Source organism: Poromitra crassiceps (assembly GCF_964638095.1).
Source record: "Poromitra crassiceps genome assembly, chromosome: 2".
In the NCBI taxonomy this organism is placed as follows: Eukaryota; Metazoa; Chordata; class Actinopteri; order Beryciformes; family Melamphaidae; genus Poromitra; species Poromitra crassiceps.
The window spans coordinates 15787530-15806579 of record NC_139624.1 but is presented as its reverse complement, the minus strand read 5'-3'; the positions used below and the strand labels follow the sequence as shown (position 1 = coordinate 15806579).

Genomic DNA, 19050 nt, shown 5'->3' with positions numbered 1-19050 from the left:
TTTTTTTTGGTCCGGATTGCAATGAATTGTGGATAATCATATAATATTATATGATATTATATATAATGATATATTATAATCTGTGTAGTGTGGTGAAGTGTGCAGCTCAAGCCGACTCTGGAAGTCTGCAAAAAGTCTGCTCAATGCTGCAGAGGCGTAGCTGTGGGTGGACCCGGGCGGTCCTCCTAGGTCCGCCCACTTCTTGCCTAGGCCCAGCCAATCACGAGACTTAAACCGCTTGACTGTCGCTCCATAGAAACTCTTGTTTGTTTGTTTGTTTGTGTGTGCTTGCTAGGCCAGTGTGTGTGTGCATGTGACTGTCTTGTGTAGGAGCCAGCCAATCAGTGTCATGCATGTCGGCGTAGCTTGGTGTTGATTGGGCAGCGTGCACTGCTGAGTCACTCAAGATCAATCAAAGTGCACGGCCCGCCATTTTCAAGTCGAAGAGCGAAACAAAACAATGTTGTTTTGACTGTGTGTGTGTGTGTGTGTGTGTGTGTGTGTGTGTGTGTGTGTGTGTGTGTGTGTGTGTGTGTGTGTGTGTGTGTGTGTGTGTGTGTGTGTGTGTGTGAGAGAGAGAGTGTGAGAGTGTGAGAGTGTGAGAGTGTGAGAGTGTGTGTGAGAGAAGAGAGTATCAGGTCTAGACCATTAAGAGTTAGACATTTGAGGAGAGGACAGAAAACCGACAGGAGTTGAGCAGAGAGAAAGGAAGCTCCACAGGTGCAGCCAGGCGAGACACAGGGACGTGCCACATAATGCAGTCATGATGGGACTGTAAAGACGCCTTCACATGAGAAGAGCTCTGTGCTTTTCTCAGCGTGAGGTAGCGCCACCTGCTGAGCGGAGTGCACATCTGCAGGACAAGAGGCGAGCAGCGACACCTGCAGCTCTGCTCTGCTGTGTCACTACGTCACTCACAGAGGCTGTCTTCCTCTCCTCTGATTGGTTGCGCTCAGGAAAGATCAGCGATAAGTAGGTCAGCGTTGAGACATTTTGAACTTTAAGCGCAGAGCAAAGGGCAAAATCGAGCTGTGCGTGTCGCCAAGGGCTGCTGCTCTCCCCCAGAGGAAAACAACGGGACTGCGGGCGCAGAGCTGTTTTACCACGGGTCATGTGTAGGCGCCTTAAGGCATATTTGGGTAAAAGCCAACTATCATTTCCATGTAAGACCACTCACAATGTGCTTTTGTTGTTTGTTTAAGTTGATCTGTGCCAGTGATTCTTTTTCCTATCAAGGACTCCTAATTTAGTTCACATTAGAGCCACACAGCCCCCATGTGATGAGTCTCTATTCTAGGACCCAAATATAACAATATTTGTATTGTTTGATATGATTTAATCCAGACATCCATGACTATCTGTAATGTAGATAACAGTGAAACTTACATCATGTTGGGACTGAGACTGTAGGTGCATCGCATCACCCAGCATTCTTTATGGAAAGAATTGTGTGGCCCACCCACTTTTATTCAGGCCCACCTAAAACTTCATTTCTGGTTACGCCACGGGGCCTCGAGCCAGTGGCGCCTATATATATATATATTATATATATATATAATATATATATGTATATATATATATATGTATGTATATGTATATATGTATGTATATGCAGTCTGTAAAATGGAAAATATTCTACTGTATATTTGTTTTGATGCTGTGCTGTCAGTCTTTTGTAAAGTAGATTCACTTTGAACCAAACTGGAATGAAAACACATTTTCAAGCTGCTGTTGTTTTTGGTCTCATTTGTTTAACAAATGCTTTAAACCTTTAATGAGGAACAACATGTACTTAGATCAGGGGTTCCCAACCATTTTTGGCTTGTGACCCCACTTTGATGTCACAAAAATCTAAGAACCCCAGATATTCAAATTGTGGTACATCGATAATGTCAGTGACATCAATGATGTATGCTGACTTCTTTCTCAGAATTCTGTGCCTTTAATCTGATAATTCTGACTTTAAAGCCCCAATCAGTAAGATTTTTGACATTTTTTACATTAATATAAGAGCTTTTTAGTCACAGGACATGGTAGATTGACTTGTAATAGGGAGACCCTCGTCTTTATTTATCCCACACCGCCCTCCATTGGCCAGCACTGGGACTAAGCAGGTTGTCTGCCACGTCCCGTAGCAAGAAAAAAGAAAAAAAAACAGGACGCGCGCATGCGCTGTACAGCGGAAGCGCTGTCTGAATGAATACAAGGAAGTAACTCGATTCGGATTTGCTACGAAAATGATGTTTCACGGGACTATGCATTATTATTTCATCACGTGGTGAGTACCTGATGTCACAACATGTACATAGAGCTTCTGGCGCTGTGTTTTGTTGACTTTGAACGGCGATATCGTTAACGATACTAATGCACGCAGAGGGCGCAGTGGAAAACTTACTGAGTGGGGCTTTAATCTCAGAATTCTGACAATAAACTCAGAATGCTGATATTTTTTCAGAATTCTGACTTATCTGAGTGTTCTGACTTTAATCTAAAAATTCTGATATTAAACTCAGAATTCTGACTTTAAAATGGTTGACGTGAAAAGATCAGGCCTAATAGCTGTTGAGTGTACATCCAAGTCGCAGATGGAAGAAGCATACCCAGTGAGGCAATATGTTCCCAAGCCACTACAACGTCAAAACTGTTGGAAGTTTGGTCATAGCTTGTATGTGAGAAGTGAGTTTGTAGAGAGTGAATAAAGGAGGTGGGTGCTTCGATCTCCAGCTCCTCCTGTCTGCATTTTGAAGTGTCCTTGGGCAAGATGGTTGCACCAGCACCCTGTTTAGTTAGCCTGGGTAAACCCAGCCTCCACGTGACCTCTATCTACAGCAGGGGTGCCCAAATTATTTCCCATGAAGGGCCAAAACTCAATCTGGGTGGAGGGCCGAGGGCGAAAAATAAACGTTGTGGAATTACATTAAAATGTATTGTGTTTTATAGAAAATTAACATTCAAAATCTAAAATAACATTTCAATATAATAATCTACTTTTTATCTGTTTGGTAATTGTAATAATTTGCAATTGGTTATATATATTTAAAAAAACATCTGCATTTGTGGGGAGCTTTAATTTAATCAAAACATTTAATCAGTAAACACCCAGTTAAAAACAGTTGTATTTTCCACCTTTGTAATCAAGAGAGAAATTTGACTTAATTCACAACTTGAAAAATCCTCAAGGTACTTTGAAAATCAGTTTCGTAGTGGCGACGTATATTGTACTCTTTCAAAACAGCCACTCTCTGTCTGCAAATGAGACAAACCGCTGTTGAATTTACTTCGGGGAAAAAAATACTCGTCTTGCCACTCCGTCCTAAACTTTCTTTTGTCAGTGTGCCACTGCCGTGATGATAATCTGTCCATCTTGCTGAGCTGGTGTAAAGCCAGTGACTGGGGAGGGATCAAATATCAGAGCTCACCCCAACCAGGTGATTCAGCCAACCAATCAGGAGCAATCAATCCTCAGATAGCAATGCCTCACACCTGTGTGATAGAGTCGGGGAGTATTAATTAATACACAGGACAAGATGTTACTATCCCTTGTGCCAAAATCAGAGGAAAAACACATTTAGAAGCCCAATCCAGAATAAAACAAGCTAACAGGCTAACAAACTAATAAACAAGACACAAATCACCAGTTACCTACCCTAGCCAACAGCAGTATGAAGCATGTCATTGGGGTTTTCAAGTGGGCACCTTCCTTCACCGACGTTTCGTTAAGTTAGGCCCACGACACCTCAAGAAGGCTTAACGGTGTAATCCAGCGTCCTGGAAACACCCCCCTCCATGCTACCACCGCACAACTGCATATTACCTCACTATCTAAGCCTAGCTATCCAGGTCGATTCGGTATGACATTCCTGACTACACCACCACTGTCAATGATTCAGCCCTGTTGATGCGGACCGTTAATCATGACCACCAACAAACAATCCCTAACTACACCACCACTGTCAATGATTCAGCCCTGTTGATGCGGACCGTTAATCATGACCAACAAACAATCCCTAACTACACCACCACCGTCAATGATTCAGCCCTGTTGATGCGGACCGTTAATCATGACCAACAACAAACAATCCCTAACTACACCACCACTGTCAATGATTCAGCCCTGTTGATGCGGACCGTTAATCATGACCAACAACAAACAATCAATCTGACCTTAGCGAGCTCCCCAGCTAGCATGTTTCCTCCTTATCCACAGCCATTCACTTGCTCGTTCTGCTGCCTGAGACATGTTGCTAACCGCAAGTTTCAGGCTCCGTCCCCGAATGCCCAACTCAGTTAGTAAGGCAATAACGGACTTTGCCACAAAACCACGGCAGCCCACCTCTACAGGCCGCACTCGAGCCCTCCAACCTCGCTGCTCTGCCTCTGCTGCCATTTCAGCATACCTAGCTTTCTTGCGCTCATAAGCCTCCTCAACTCGATCTTCCCACGGGACTGTGAGTTCGATAAAATAAACTCTCTTCTCTACCTCAGACCACAGTAACAAGTCCGGACGTAGCCGGGTGCTAACTATATATGCTGGGATGACTAGCTGTTCATTCAAGTCAACCCTCATTTCCCAGGCTCCACCTACACTTAGCTGCCCTAACTTGTGCCTGACCTTAATTGGTCTAATCTTTTCTCCCTCACGTACAAATTTGATCTGTCTATTCTCTTTGCTAGCAACTAGAGAATTTACTTCTAGCCGCTTTTCCTCAACTGCAGCTGCCAAACATTTCAACACCTGGTTGTGACGCCAGGTGTATCGCCCCTGGGAGAGACTGACCTTACACCCTGACAGTATATGCCTCAATGTACATACACTAGAACACAACGGGCAGGCACCATCCTCGCCCAACCACTGATTTAAGTTCTGGGGAGATGGCAGCACATCATAAGTAGCCCCTAGAATAAATCTAATTCTGCTGGCCTCCATGCTCCACAACTCTCTCCACTTCAACTTTCTCTTCTCTACACTCTCCCAGTTCACCCACTGTCCTTGCTTTGCCTGCGACACTGCCTTAGTACATCTTACTGCCTCCTCTTGCCTATGTACTTCTTCAACTACCATCTTCCTCTTTTCTATTACTGATGCCTTGTTCCACACAGGTTTCCCTATGCACAACCCTAAGCCTCCACGCCCATGCTGCACCTGACCTATGATATCCCTGTGTCTAAGAGCTGACTGTGCTTGCTGTACTGCCTCCTTTGGGTTCCACTTCCTCCCTGTTTTAACTGTGGGCGCTACACTCCTAACCACTGGATCCTTTGACTGAGTCAGAGTCATTTCCAGTCTAACCTTAGCACACTTGAACTCCTCTGTCAGGCTAGATAATGGCAATTCCAATATATGCCATATAAGGCTACACTGCTTAGGCAGCGTGGGACTCCGAGCCATTTTCTAATGAATGAGTTAATCATCCTTTCTAGCTTTTCTACCTTTGAAAGGGGAACCTCATACACTGTCAGTGGCCACATCAACCGAGGCAACAATCCAAACTGCAAACACCACAACTTTAACTTTCCTGGGAGCCCTGACTTGTCTATACTTGAAATACCTTGAATCATTTCCTGCCTCACCTCCTCAAACTGTCCCTTATCACTGAGACTTGCATCATACCATCTTCCCAAACTCTTGACTGGTTTCTCTAACACTGTAGGCACCACCTCATCATTTATAACAAACTTCTTACCTACTACCCTCCCTTTAATGATTGAAATACTCCTGGACTTACTTGGCTTCACTTTCATTCTAGCCCACTGCAGATTACTATTTAACTTATCCAACAATCTGCTAGTACATGGAGCGGTTGACGTCATAGTCCTCATGTCATCCATGTATGCCCTAATTGGAGGGAGCCGCAGCCCTCCCTGCAGCCTTTCTCCACCCACTACCCATTTTGAAGCCCTAATAATGATCTCCATTGCCATGGTAAAAGCTAATGGGGAAATTGTACACCCTGCCATAATGCCTATCTCCAGCTGCTGCCAAGCTGTAGTGTACTCTGCTGTGGTAAAGCAGAGTTGAATATCTAAGAAGTAGGCTTTAACTAAGCTCTTTATACTACCTGGCACTCTAAAGAAATCAAAGGCCTCCCATAACAGACTATGCGGCACTGACCCGAAAGCATTAGCCAGGTCCAAGAATACTACATGCAGGTCTCTCTTCTCACGCCTAGCTGACTGGATTTGGTGCCAGATCATGCTGGTGTGCTCTAAGCACCCGGAGAAGCCGGGAATTCCAGCCTTTTGCACCGAAGTATCTATTAGCCTATTCTTTTCTAGATAACTAGACAGCCTCTGTGCCACAACACTAAAGAAAACCTTCCCTTCAACATTAAGTAGACTGATAGGTCTAAACTGACTTATCTCTAACGAGTCCCTTTCTTTAGGAATGAAGATTCCCCCTGCTCTACGCCATGCCTTAGGAATAACCTGCTTCTTCCAGACTACCTTCATCAGCTTCCATAGAAACTGCAACACATCTGGAGCACTCTTATACAGCCGGTAGGGGACTCCATTAGGACCCGGGGCTGAAGAGGCCCTTGCACGTCTCACTACTTCTTGAACTTCTTTCCACCTTGGTGGGCTATCATCACACTGGCTCTCTATTTCACCAATAGGTGGAATATCAGCTGGGACTGTCATCTCTCTAAACCTTTCCCTATCTTTGTGACCCTCCTCCAAATATTCCTCAAGCTTCTGCTTAGGTACCATAAGGCTACCATTCTTTTCCTTACTAAACAATGACTTCACAAATCTAAATGGATCCTTATAGAATGCTATTCTAGCTCGCTCTTTCTTTTTCCTATTTTTCCTAATGCTCTCTGCTCTTCTTAAAACTGCCAACCGATCCCTCACATCTGACTGCAAGCAATCAATGCCTTCCTTCTCAACCTCTGTAGTTTTCCTCCACTGCCTCTTAAGCTGTCTTCTCTCCTGGATAAGTCTATCTATCTCTTGTTGGCGCCTAGATTTAACTACCTCACCCTCTTTCTTCCTTTTCTCAAAGACGCCAAACCTTTCCTTACCATAATCATAAATACAATCTCCCATTTTCTCCAACTTACTCTCAGCAGTTCCTTTAAGCTTCTCTAACATCCTAACCAAATCACTATTGATATCTTCCCACTTCCTACTTTCCGCTGCACCTGGCCACTTAACTCTAGGCTTCTGACTGCTAATCTTTTCCCTTTTTGGCTGGCTGGCCTCTCTGCTTTCCTCGGTGCTAGGACCTGCCTCAACATCAGGGGTGCTGATGTCCTGCGAGCTGTGGGTTACTTCCTGTCGCTGGACTTCACCCGACTGACTTGATAAACTTCTTAAGAAATAATTATCAATGCGGGGTCCCTGTGTTCCCTCTACCAAGCACCTCTTCCTGCCTTGATGGATTCTAAGGCCCCTCAAAGTTGTTACCTTCTGCCAGCCACACAAGCAAACCTGACGCTTCTTTCCATCTACATCTGAACTAGTGGCTTCCACTGACATGTTTTCCCTACTCATAGTCAAGTCCGTTCCAGAGTCAATAACCGTGTCAACCATAGGTGAGTCATCTTCCGCCCCCGCTCTCGCAGACTCTAGGGGAGAGAGAATACCAGCTGCACAAAATTAACGTTAATCGTAGATAGAAGAGTCCCGACATCTCCATTCAGGCGCGGACTGCTGCTGCATAATCGGGCACGTCGGGCAACTGCCCGGTGGCCTGGCCTGCAAAAAAAAAAAAAAAAAAAAAAAAATTTTTACCCCCAAATCCATGGCGGGCCAAAAAAAAAAAAGAGCGCTTGGCCCCAAATTGGGCACCACTGATCTACAGTATGTGCTATCACGTGGAGGCTGGGTTTACCCAGGCTACTGTTTAGTAGCTTGCTGCCATCTGTGTGAGATTGAATGTCGGGGCATATTGTACAGCCTTTTGGATCAAAGTGCTCTACAGTTTTATCATCAATTCTCCAATTCATGCCCAAACATGGTGACCATATCTTCTCCCTCTCCACTCTCACCAACAGTCACGTCCACCAAACCAAAATGTCTTCATGCTGTATAGGATGAAGAAAGGTCTTTGACTCCGTTTGGTGTCACAGTATCACTTTATTACCATCAACACGTCACAGTCACAACCAGGATTACATGTTCTGTTCAGACACGGGGAGGAGGAGGAGGAGGAGGACGTGTGATGTCACGGAAATGTGATGTCATGGTGATGCGATGTCACTGACGTGGTGTCACTGTAATGTGTACTCCTTTTCGGAGATGAAAAGTTAATTTATATTGACTGAGAATGTGCTGTATATGCTTGCTGTCAATTCATTTGTTGATTCTTGTTTGCCAATATTTTTTAAACATAAATCTAACTAATGTAATGTAATGTTGTCACAGTAATGTGATGTCACTATACTTAAGTGGTGTGTGATGCAGCTGACAGATCAGTTCAGCCCCGAGAACATGTAGCTTATTTCAACTGAAAGAGCAGCGGCGCTTGAACACCCTGTTGTGTGACGCAAGCGTTGCACCTTTCTGTTGGATCCACTGTGCACACTGCCTCTTTAAATGGCGGGGTTTATATACACGTCGCTGCTGATTGGGTAACCCCTCCGACACGCCCACGAAAAACAAGAGACAAAGTCTGTTGCAAACCATTTCGAGGAAACGTTTAACCCGGAAAACCTAGCATACGGCGCACAACTTTTAACAGATTGAACACACCCCAGTTTGAAAAATCATCATGAAGTGGCAGGCTTAGCCCACCCTCCCATAGGATCCTATTGGTTCCCGGGCCCTCCCACAGCTCCTATTGGTCCCCTGGCCCTCCAACAGATCCTATTGGTCCCCTGGCCCTCCAACAGATCCTATTGGTCCCCTGGCCCCACTACAACTCCTATTGTCCACATGGCCCTCCTACAGTGCTAATACACTCACACAGTACTCACAGTAGTGTGTTTAAAGAGAAGCTGGTCTCTCAGTTCAGTTTGTTCTTTGATCTCCAGCTCTATCTGAATTGATTCTAAAACATGATTTCTCTGAGGTTTGTTCCTCTAGTTTATCTCCATAGACAATAACTGATATTGATCACAGGTGAATAGTAAACATGTTGACACCCCCCCCCCCCCCCCCCCCCCCAGTGATGTAGAACCACCATTGGGTCAGCCCCATTAATTGTCAATGTCGCCCCCTAGTGGCACGAAGTGACAAACAACGAACAAACTAACGGACAGAGACGATCCAGATTCCAGAGTCCCTCCTTCGGTGGGGGACAGTTCATTATGGTATTGATGAGTCATTATGGTATTGATGAGTCATTATGGTATTGATGAGTCATTATGGTATTGATCGGTGATCTCATCGCCTGGTCCATTTGATCAGGGTCTCTGGAGAGCGGTAGAGGAAGATCAGCTTGGCGTAGAGCTCCTCCTCCAACTCCAGTTCTCCAGTCTCTCTCACCTGCAACACAGCAGCCAATCAGATAAACACACTGCAGCCAATCAGATCAACACACAGCAGCCAATCAGATCAACATACAGCAGGCAATCAGATTAACACAGCAGCCAATCAGATCAACATGCAGATTAAAACACAGTGACAGTTGGACTGGACACAGGAGAACAACAGTAAGGGTCTGTTCACACACACACAGTGTTCTTGCATGGTAATACAGTGTGACTAGAGGTTGTTTGTACCAGGAAGATGTCGGTGCAGAGTTTGAGGATGCGGTCGACACAGGGAAGCTCCTCGAACATGATGGAGTGACTGATCCCACTGAAGAACTCTCTGACGAACTTCCCAATCACCAGCACCACGGACGCATACAAGCCCATTATACTGAGGAGAGAGAGACATACAGACCCATTATACTGAGGAGAGAGAGACATACAAGCCCATTATACTGAGGAGAGACATACAGACCCATTATACTGAGGGAGAGAGACATACAGACCCATTATACTGAGGAGAGAGAGACATACAAGCCCATTATACTGAGGAGAGAGAGACATACAAGCCCCTTATACTGAGGAGAGAGAGACATACAAGCCCATTATACTGAGGAGAGAGAGACATACAAGCCCATTATACTGAGGAGAGAGAGACATACAAGCCCATTATACTGAGGAGAGAGAGACATACAAGCCCATTATACTGAGGAGAGAGAGACATACAAGCCCATTATACTGAGGAGAGAGAGACATACAGACCCATTATACTGAGGAGAGAGAGACATACAAGCCCATTATACTGAGGAGAGACATACAGACCCATTATACTGAGGGAGAGAGACATACAGACCCATTATACTGAGGAGAGAGAGACATACAAGCCCATTATACTGAGGAGAGAGAGACATACAAGCCCCTTATACTGAGGAGAGAGAGACATACAGACCCATTATACTGAGGAGAGAGAGACATACAGACCCATTATACTGAGGGAGAGAGACATACAGACCCATTATACTGAGGAGAGAGAGACATACAAGCCCATTATACTGAGGAGAGAGAGACATACAGACCCATTATACTGAGGAGAGAGAGACATACAGACCCATTATACAAGCCCATTATACTGAGAGAGACATACAAGCCCATTATACTGAGGAGAGAGAGACATACAAGCCCATTATACTGAGGGAGAGAGACATACAAGCCCATTATACTGAGGGAGAGAGACATACAGACCCATTATACTGAGGAGAGAGACATACAGACCCATTATACAAGCCCATTATACTGAGGGAGAGAGGCATACAAGCCCATTATACTGAGGGAGAGAGACATACAGACCCATTATACTGAGGAGAGAGACATACAGACCCATTATACTGAGGAGAGAGAGACATACAAGCCCATTATACTGAGAGAGAGACATACAAGCCCATTATACTGAGGAGAGAGAGAGACATACAAGCCCATTATACTGAGGAGAGAGAGAGACATACAAGCCCATTATACTGAGGAGAGAGAGACATACAAGCCCATTATACTGAGGAGAGAGAGACATACAAGCCCATTATACTGAGGAGAGAGAGAGAGACATACAAGCCCATTATACTGAGGAGAGAGAGAGACATACAAGCCCATTATACTGAGGAGAGAGAGACATACAAGCCCATTATACTGAGGAGAGAGAGACATACAAGCCCATTATACTGAGGAGAGAGAGACATACAAGCCCATTATACTGAGGAGAGAGACATACAAGCCCATTATACTGAGGAGAGAGAGACATACAAGCCCATTATACTGAGAGAGAGACATACAGACCCATTATACTGAGGAGAGATAGAGAGAGACATACAAGCCCATTATACTGAGGAGAGAGAGAGACATACAAGCCCATTATACTGAGGAGAGAGAGACATACAAGCCCATTATACTGAGGAGAGAGAGAGAGAGACATACAAGCCCATTATACTGAGGAGAGAGAGACATACAAGCCCATTATACTGAGGAGAGAGAGAGACATACAAGCCCATTATACTGAGGAGAGAGAGACATACAAGCCCATTATACTGAGGAGAGAGAGACATACAGACCCATTATACTGAGGAGAGAGACATACAAGCCCATTATACTGAGGAGAGAGAGACATACAGACCCATTATACTGAGGAGAGAGAGACATACAGACCCATTATACTGAGGAGAGAGAGACATACACGCCCATTATACTGAGGAGAGAGAGACATACAAGTCCATTATACTGAGGAGAGAGAGACATACAGACCCATTATACTGAGGAGAGAGAGACATACACGCCCATTATACTGAGGAGAGAGAGACATACAAGTCCATTATACTGAGGAGAGAGAGATAGAGACATACAAGCCCATTATACTGAGGAGAGAGAGACATACAAGTCCATTATACTGAGGAGAGAGAGACATACACGCCCATTATACTGAGGAGAGAGAGACATACAAGTCCATTATACTGAGGAGAGAGAGACATACACGCCCATTATACTGAGGAGAGAGAGACATACAGGCCCATTATACTGAGGAGAGAGAGACATACAGGCCCATTATACTGAGGAGAGAGAGACATACAAGCCCATTATACTGAGGAGAGAGAGAGAGAGAGAGAGAGAGAGAGAGAGACATACAAGCCCATTATACTGAGGAGAGAGAGAGAGAGAGAGAGATGAGCCCATTATAGAGGGCCAAAGTCACGCCCTCTTCCAGGTTTGGCCTCCGCCCCAAGGGATTTCATCTGCCATTCATTTTTCCATAGATGTTATGTGAAATCCTAATCAGCAGAACATGTCGCTCTGAAGACGGGCTGTCGACACAACACAGCGGTTAAGGTCATTGTTGTTATTATTATTTATTTACCTTTATTTATACAGATCTCACCGAGAACAATCTGGGAACCCATCGGTCATTTTTTTCTTTTTCTTTCTCTAACCTCTGGGGGCAGCCTCGTTTCAATGCTGTGTAACAGGAGCTGGAGGGGCTCTGCCGGCAGTGGAAGAAAAGCCCTTTCCACTCCCTGCAAGCTCCCTGCCATTGGCTCCAACCGACCGGCTCTGACCATTTATGGATTTCCTTTCCCCTCCCTGCGTGTCGCTCTCAAATCCCTCCGTCGCTATGAAACAACACTCGCTCCTGCTCGTTGCTACAACTTCCTACACTCTGAAAATAGACTCCATTTTCATCGGGTAAAGCGCACCCTGCGAGCCTGCACCCTGCGAGTGCTGTTACACAGCTTTTCACGGAGCTTGCCAACAGATTTTCGATGCAAGTCCAAAGTCTGTCTCGAGAGATTACACCGAGAAAACACACACACACACACGATAAAAAAAAAAAAAAAAAAACGATTTCAGACGGCAGCCCGTCTTTATTGTCACACGAACACACTACAACACATGCATGCGGCCACAACACACACTCATGCTGACGGTGGCCGGTGAAATATGTCCTCTGCATTTGACCCATCCAGGCTTGTCCTTTCCTCCGGGGGGCAGGCCAGGAGCAGTGGTCGCTATTTCTTTCCAGCGCCCCGGGGACCTTCATTGGACCATCATTGGACCAACTTCAGATGTTGTCGTCACTGGTCGGATGACGATCTTCTGCATGTTTTTAGTGGGGGGTTATGTACGGAGGAACCCCCTGGGGGGTACGGGGAGAACATGCAAACTCCACACAGAAAGGCCCTTTCGGCAGTAGGCACTGAAGATATGGGGGGGTCACAACTCCAGCGCCCACAGCGTCCCATGGTGGGAATCGAACCCAGGACCTTCGAGCTGTGAGGCGACAGCGCTTACCACTGCACCACCGTACCCCATCCCTACCCCATCCCTACACACACACACACACACACACACACACACACACACACACACACGGAAGCTGACCAGTACAACCACAGTCTGATCTGCTGGCCGCTCCACTGGAACGGTTTGGGTTAATAAGGGAATATACATTTTGGGAGATTCACCTATTTGCCATATTCCATATGCCTTTCTCTTCTCTGTGCGTGCAGTAGAAAGTGCGATGTGCCCCTCCTGCTAGTTAGCTTAGCACAATGAATGGTAGTTGATTGGTACTGGAGGCAGACAGCACAACTGGCTGCGCACCAACTCCTAATATCTGCATAACAGTGGCGGATCAAAATTTCAATTGGAATCGAATTTCGCATTTTCTTTTGCAGATTTTCTGAAAATTCGGTTCAAATTTGCGATACATTTGGATGGAAACTCAACTCACAGAGAGACGTACAGAGCCATATATATACTGCAGGGAGTGCGTACCCATATCCGGCCAGGAAGCCCAGGCTTGGAGGACTGACTTTATCACTAAAGATGAACAGCTGAAGCCCCGCCTCCCTCCTGTCAGTCACTGTAGCTCCACCCATCAAGGGGACCAAGCTGTCAGCTGGTTGGTCGACTATCCACCACTCTTGAATTTCTCGGCTCTGATTGGTTGTTCGCTCCAACGCCAACAGGATGTCCTTGAAACGATCATCTGATTGGAGGAGAGGAGCCACATTAGTACATAGTTTACATACATAATTAGAATAAGGACTGTAGTATACTACATGGTTTACTAGGACTGTAGTATACTACATGGTATACTAGGACTGTTGTAGTATACTACATGTATAATAGGACTAGAGCAGTACAGTGTATTCTGTAAATGTGTGTGTACCTGGGTAGAGCAGTATAGTGTTTACTGTGTACCTGGGTAGAGCAGTATAGTGTGTTCTGTGTACCTGGGTAGAGCAGTATAGTGTGTTCTGTGTACCTGGGTAGAGCAGTATAGTGTGTTCTGTGTACCTGGGTAGAGCAGTATAGTGTGTTCTGTGTACCTGGGTAGAGCAGTATAGTGTGTTCTGTCTACCTGGGTAGAGCAGTATAGTGTGTTCTGTGTACCTGGGTAGAGCTGTATAGTGTGTTCTGTGTACCTGGGTAGAGCAGTATAGTGTGTTCTGTGTACCTGGGTAGAGCAGTATAGTGTGTTCTGTGTACCTGGGTAGAGCAGTATAGTGTGTTCTGTGTACCTGGGTAGAGCAGTATAGTGTGTTCTGTGTACCTGGGTAGAGCAGTATAGTGTGTTCTGTGTACCTGGGTAGAGCAGTATAGTGTGTTCTGTGTACCTGGGTAGAGCAGTATAGTGTGTTCTGTGTACCTGGGTAGAGCAGTATAGTGTGTTCTGTCTACCTGGGTAGAGCAGTATAGTGTGTTCTGTGTACCTGGGTAGAGCAGTATAGTGTGTTCTGTGTACCTGGGTAGAGCAGTATAGTGTGTTCTGTGTACCTGGGTAGAGCAGTATAGTGCGTACTGTGTACCTGGGTAGAGCAGTATAGTGTGTTCTGTGTACCTGGGTAGAGCAGTATAGTGTGTTCTGTGTACCTGGGTAGAGCAGTATAGTGTGTTCTGTGTACCTGGGTAGAGCAGTATAGTGTGTTCTGTGTACCTGGGTAGAGCAGTATAGTGCGTACTGTGTACCTGGGTAGAGCAGTATAGTGTGTTCTGTCTACCTGGGTAGAGCAGTATAGTGTGTTCTGTGTACCTGGGTAGAGCAGTATAGTGTGTTCTGTCTACCTGGGTAGAGCAGTATAGTGTGTTCTGTGTACCTGGGTAGAGCAGTATAGTGTGTTCTGTGTACCTGGGTAGAGCAGTATAGTGTGTTCTGTGTACCTGGGTAGAGCAGTATAGTGTGTTCTGTGTACCTGGGTAGAGCAGTATAGTGCGTACTGTGTACCTGGGTAGAGCAGTATAGTGTGTTCTGTGTACCTGGGTAGAGCAGTATAGTGTGTTCTGTGTACCTGGGTAGAGCAGTATAGTGTGTTCTGTGTACCTGGGTAGAGCAGTATAGTGTGTTCTGTGTACCTGGGTAGAGCAGTATAGTGCGTACTGTGTACCTGGGTAGAGCAGTATAGTGTGTTCTGTCTACCTGGGTAGAGCAGTATAGTGTGTTCTGTGTACCTGGGTAGAGCAGTATAGTGTGTTCTGTGTACCTGGGTAGAGCTGTATAGTGTGTTCTGTGTACCTGGGTAGAGCAGTATAGTGTGTACTGTGTACCTGGGTAGAGCAGTATAGTGTGTTCTGTGTACCTGGGTAGAGCAGTATAGTGTGTTCTGTGTACCTGGGTAGAGCAGTATAGTGTGTTCTGTGTACCTGGGTAGAGCAGTATAGTGCGTACTGTGTACCTGGGTAGAGCAGTATAGTGTGTTCTGTGTACCTGGGTAGAGCAGTATAGTGTGTTCTGTGTACCTGGGTAGAGCAGTATAGTGTGTTCTGTGTACCTGGGTAGAGCAGTATAGTGTGTTCTGTGTACCTGGGTAGAGCAGTATAGTGCGTACTGTGTACCTGGGTAGAGCAGTATAGTGTGTTCTGTCTACCTGGGTAGAGCAGTATAGTGTGTTCTGTGTACCTGGGTAGAGCAGTATAGTGTGTACTGTGTACCTGGGTAGAGCAGTATAGTGTGTACTGTGTACCTGGGTAGAGCTGTATAGTGTGTTCTGTGTACCTGGGTAGAGCAGTATAGTGTGTTCTGTGTACCTGGGTAGAGCAGTATAGTGTGTTCTGTGTACCTGGGTAGAGCAGTATAGTGTGTTCTGTGTACCTGGGTAGAGCAGTATAGTGTGTTCTGTGTACCTGGGTAGAGCAGTATAGTGTGTTCTGTCTACCTGGGTAGAGCAGTATAGTGTGTTCTGTCTACCTGGGTAGAGCAGTATAGTGTGTTCTGTGTACCTGGGTAGAGCAGTATAGTGTGTTCTGTGTACCTGGGTAGAGCAGTATAGTGTGTTCTGTCTACCTGGGTAGAGCAGTATAGTGTGTTCTGTGTACCTGGGTAGAGCAGTATAGTGTGTTCTGTGTACCTGGGTAGAGCAGTATAGTGTGTTCTGTGTACCTGGGTAGAGCAGTATAGTGTGTTCTGTGTACCTGGGTAGAGCAGTATAGTGTGTTCTGTGTACCTGGGTAGAGCAGTATAGTGTGTTCTGTCTACCTGGGTAGAGCAGTATAGTGTGTTCTGTCTACCTGGGTAGAGCAGTATAGTGTGTTCTGTCTACCTGGGTAGAGCAGTATAGTGTGTTCTGTCTACCTGGGTAGAGCTGGTCAATGGGCTTGGCGTTGGAGTCACTGGGAGCTCGAAGGAAACATGGAAGAACCTCCTGTATCACCCTGCACACACACACACACACACACACACACACACACACACACACACACACACACACACACACACACACACACACACACACACACACACACACACACACACACACACACACACACACACACACACACACAATGCATTGAGATGGGTATCATATCGCCTCATTGATGGAGATTCCCATCCCTAGTCTCTCTCTCTCTCTCTCTCTCTTACACAGGAAGTGTTCTGGTTCCGTTCAGCAGTTGGATCAGCTCCAGTCGGGTTGGATCGTCCAGGAAGGTCACATGTTTACCGGACGCAAGCTCCGCCTTCGCCCCCAGACTTAAGTTCCTGTTTACACACAGACACTGAAAGTCAACTCCCTGGAATCAAACACACACTATTGTGTTTGATTTCAGGAAGTGGCAGTTGCAAAAAATCCTAAGATGGTAACAGTCACACTCACACACACACACGCACACGGACGCGCGCGCACACACACACGCACGCACGCACGCACGCACGCACGCACGCACGCACGCATGCACACACACACACACACACACAGCTCTAAAGCATGCATATGCAGAGCACAGTAGATCATCCTGTGTCAGCTTTGTTTATTTAGTAGTGCAATAGCAGGTACAAGAGTGTCAACCAAATCAGGATTAATGTTAACAGGCAACGTTTCTAACTAGGGGTGTCACGATATTTCGTCGCACGATATATCGCGATATCAAAACGTCACGATATGCGTATCGTCAGAAAAAAATTATATAAATTTTTTTTTTTTGCTCCTGAATAATAATAGAACAAATTTAGCAGAATCAACACGCATGAGTGAGGGGGTAGACTACTACTGGCATGGCAAAACAGCTCAAGGGGTACATAAGATTACCGGTACATAAGTTTAGGGACCATTGAGCATGAGTTATTTAAGAAATAGATTGTATACTTTATTTTTCTTTCACCATGCAACAAACATTTAGTTTGTGACAGTGTGACACATTCTATTGCAAGAGAAGCATTATCTTCCATGTTGTTTTATAGTAATTATAATAACAATTTCCAAAAACAGCATTTGTTTTGTATTTTGTGTATTTCAAATGAAAGACTATTTTTCCAGTATTTTCCCAGGGCTCCCTTGAAAAGAGGTTTCGATTTCAACGGGACTCACATGGTTAAATAAATGATAAATAAATACATACAAATTATTTACTTTTGTTAAAAAGAATATTGTTAAAATATCGTATCGTTATCGTGAACCCAATATCGTGTATCGTATCGTATCGTGAAATTAGTGTATTGTGACACCCCTATTTCTAACCAATCTATGCCACTCTACGTGGACCGCAATTAGCGGTAATAATACCATATTACAAAGTACAATTACAAGTGTGAGCAAAATAAAAAGTTTCTTGCCATCAACAACGCATCTACTTTCATCCGCCATGTTTCTGCCTCTATGGTTTCTGCATATGACGTCAAGTCGTGTCCCAAAGCTTTGTATGGGGATTTTGGTTAGTTTCTGTGTTGTTCCGTTCACGTGCATTTTCCCAGTAGGGCATTTTTCCAATGACTCCACCACCACATGAATGCAGCATTACCTCTGTATGGTCCAGGACATGGTGAGGGGGAGATGTTCCATGTTGAGGACCTGGGTGAGGTAGTGCCTGCTGGGGGGGCTGATGGTCCACAGAGAGTTGCTGCTGCCCTGGAGCTCCGCCAGCGTCACATCCTCCCTGCTGTATGCCTCCAGGAACTGCAAGGCTCTCTGGGAAACACAGTTCAGATCAACATAAAAAAAAAAAACTACAAACCACCACTAGTACTAGTGCAAGTAGTAGCAGTAGTAGATAGAGAATAGAGTAGCATGAGTCTGGGAGACCTGGACCCTGTACTACGAAGCTAGTTTAACAGATCCGCGATAAGTCCCTTTGATCTGGTTTGACTGAACAGGATCAAAGCTATCTAGTTTAAGGATACTACGACGCTGGTTTTGTAGTCGATAACTGAAGCTAGGATCTGCCTGTGCACGCGCACGTTTTTCGCTCGTGCACAGGCGCGCGTCCACGCGAAAGAGGTGCGCTAGCCAATCACATTATGAACAGCTGAGTTGATCCACGCCCACACCCATTTCCACACCCATTTCCTCATTCAGCGCAGCCACAGTGTGATCAGAGATTTTTGCGGATATTTAATGTATCCGCGATTTAATGTCAGAATGAAAATCCGCGTTGGATAGTCTGCTGAAGGGCTGTCTAAAGCAGCAGCTTGTATTCACATCAGTCATTTGATTTACTTTGATCAGCGATTTCTGTCTGATACAGCTGCATTGATACAGGCAGCAGCAACAAATGTAAAAGTGTAATCTCAGTCTATACATTTCCACAATCTGTAAGCCTATTTAGACCATAGATTTAGAAACGCATGCTCAATGAATAATGATCTCTATCACTCATGTGTGTG

At 45.4% G+C, this 19050-nt stretch overlaps 1 protein-coding gene across 1 annotated transcript in view; it reads right to left on the bottom strand.

Moving 5' to 3' along the window:
* Positions 1–9164: 9164 nt before the first annotated feature.
* The window catches only part of LOC310798586 (piezo-type mechanosensitive ion channel component 2-like), a gene marked incomplete at its 5' end in the record, with an annotated part of 118304 nt that continues 108418 nt past the window's right edge, over positions 9165–19050 (bottom strand). The window contains 6 exon segments of the mRNA XM_083661126.1: positions 9165–9429; positions 9666–9807; positions 13731–13944; positions 16528–16607; positions 16816–16932; positions 18189–18355. Of these exon segments, the coding sequence (XP_083517252.1) occupies positions 9328–9429; positions 9666–9807; positions 13731–13944; positions 16528–16607; positions 16816–16932; positions 18189–18355 (822 nt within the window). The 3' untranslated portion in view covers positions 9165–9327.